Below are 1,559 nucleotides of genomic sequence, written 5' to 3' on the forward strand. Positions count from 1 at the left end.
ATATTCGAAACTTTGTCCTTTTGTTCCCTCTTGAAGCAAAGTGAAGCCACCCTCTCAGATGTCACCCAGTAAGTCTGTTGGAGGAGAGTTCTGCGTTGCTGCCATCTTTGCCTCATCCCGCTCCTGGTTCATCACCAATCCTAACATGAAAAGAGAAAAAGGTTAGAGCGAGAGTTTTCTTTCTGTGTTTTTGTTGTCTTGGACAAAGACTATGCAAATGCTTATGCATGTTACAGTTTATTTTAAAATATGTTCCATTTGTTTTTGTCCTTGTTTCCTCTCACCTCAGATCAGTCCCGACAGTCAGTAGTTGACTCGCTGTACATAATGAGTTGCTACGGTAACTTAGTGGAGCATGTTCTGGAGCCTCGGCCACTTAGCACTGCACAAAAGATAAGCGACGATACTCCTTTGGAGCTCAGTACCTCTCCAAGAGCATGCTGGATTTTAGCAAGGTATGAGCATGTTACTCATGTCCATGTCTTCAGAAAAACGTTCTAATTCTGCTGTTCCTAAAGGTTCTCTACTCTCTGCTGCAGGACTCCACAATGGAACGAGCTACAGCCACCATTCAGCTCCAACCATCCTCTTTTGTTGGCCTCTGATCTGGTGCAGTATTATCAGTATCTTCTTGCTGGTGAGTGCTGCTCACAGTCTATTGTTTGGTGTTCACAAGTTTTACACTAAGTACCTTATTCAAAACTTCAGTTTGTGTTCAAGAAGGGTATAAATCAACTTTTATGGAGGGAGAATGTACAAAAATGTGTCAGTGTGGATTTGTCACATTTGTTTGACAGATACGTTCTTTAATATTTAGTTTTTAAAGGAAGTCAGATTCTAGTTAAACAATACAGCTCAGCTTTAGCATGGTGTACTACATGTTTCATTTGTTGAATGTTTAAATATAAATATTACAAAACATAATTGGAGTTGAGGTGGTTCACACATCTGGAAAAGATGCTCCCTGGGCGCCTCCCTAGAGAGGTTCTTCAGGCATGTCCGACTGGGAGAAGACCCCGGGGAAGACCCCAGACACGCTGGAGACATTATGTCTCTCTGTTGGTCTGGGAACACTTTGGAGTCCTCCCAGAAGAACTGGAAGAGGTTGTGGACAGAGATGTCTGGACCTCCCTGCTCAAGATGCTGCCCCAAGACCTGAGTCCAGAACAAGAGGAAGATGATGGATGATGGATGGATTTTGGATGGATGATGATGGATGGATGGAGGATGGATGGATGGATGGCAGATGGATGGATGGAGGAAGGATGGATGGTAGATGGATGGAGGGAGAATGGATGTATGGTGGATGGATGCTGGATGGATTGTGGATGGATGAATGACAGATGGAGGATGAATGGGTGGATGGATGAATGATATATGGTGGATGGATGGTGGATGGATGGATGGATGGATGGATGGGTGGATTGATGGATGATGGATGGAGGATGAATGGTGGATGGATGATGAGTGGATTGTGGATGGATGAATGACAGATGAATGATTGATGGATGAATGGTGGATGGATGGATGAATGGTGGATGGATGGATGATGGATGAAT

At 43.9% G+C, this 1,559-nt stretch overlaps 1 protein-coding gene across 1 annotated transcript in view; it reads left to right on the forward strand.

Annotated features, from left to right (window-relative positions):
- bcas3 (BCAS3 microtubule associated cell migration factor) overlaps positions 1-1,559 on the forward strand; it is a 640,166-nt gene that overhangs the window by 192,024 nt on the left and 446,583 nt on the right. The window contains exons 16-18 of the mRNA XM_037677974.1: positions 37-161; positions 290-455; positions 540-637. Of these exons, the coding sequence (XP_037533902.1) occupies positions 37-161; positions 290-455; positions 540-637 (389 nt within the window). The remainder of the gene's footprint in view (positions 1-36; positions 162-289; positions 456-539; positions 638-1,559) is intronic.

Source organism: Nematolebias whitei, chromosome 6 (assembly GCF_014905685.2).
Source record: "Nematolebias whitei isolate Nwh7 chromosome 6, NemWhi1, whole genome shotgun sequence".
NCBI classification, from domain to species: Eukaryota; Metazoa; Chordata; class Actinopteri; order Cyprinodontiformes; family Rivulidae; genus Nematolebias; species Nematolebias whitei.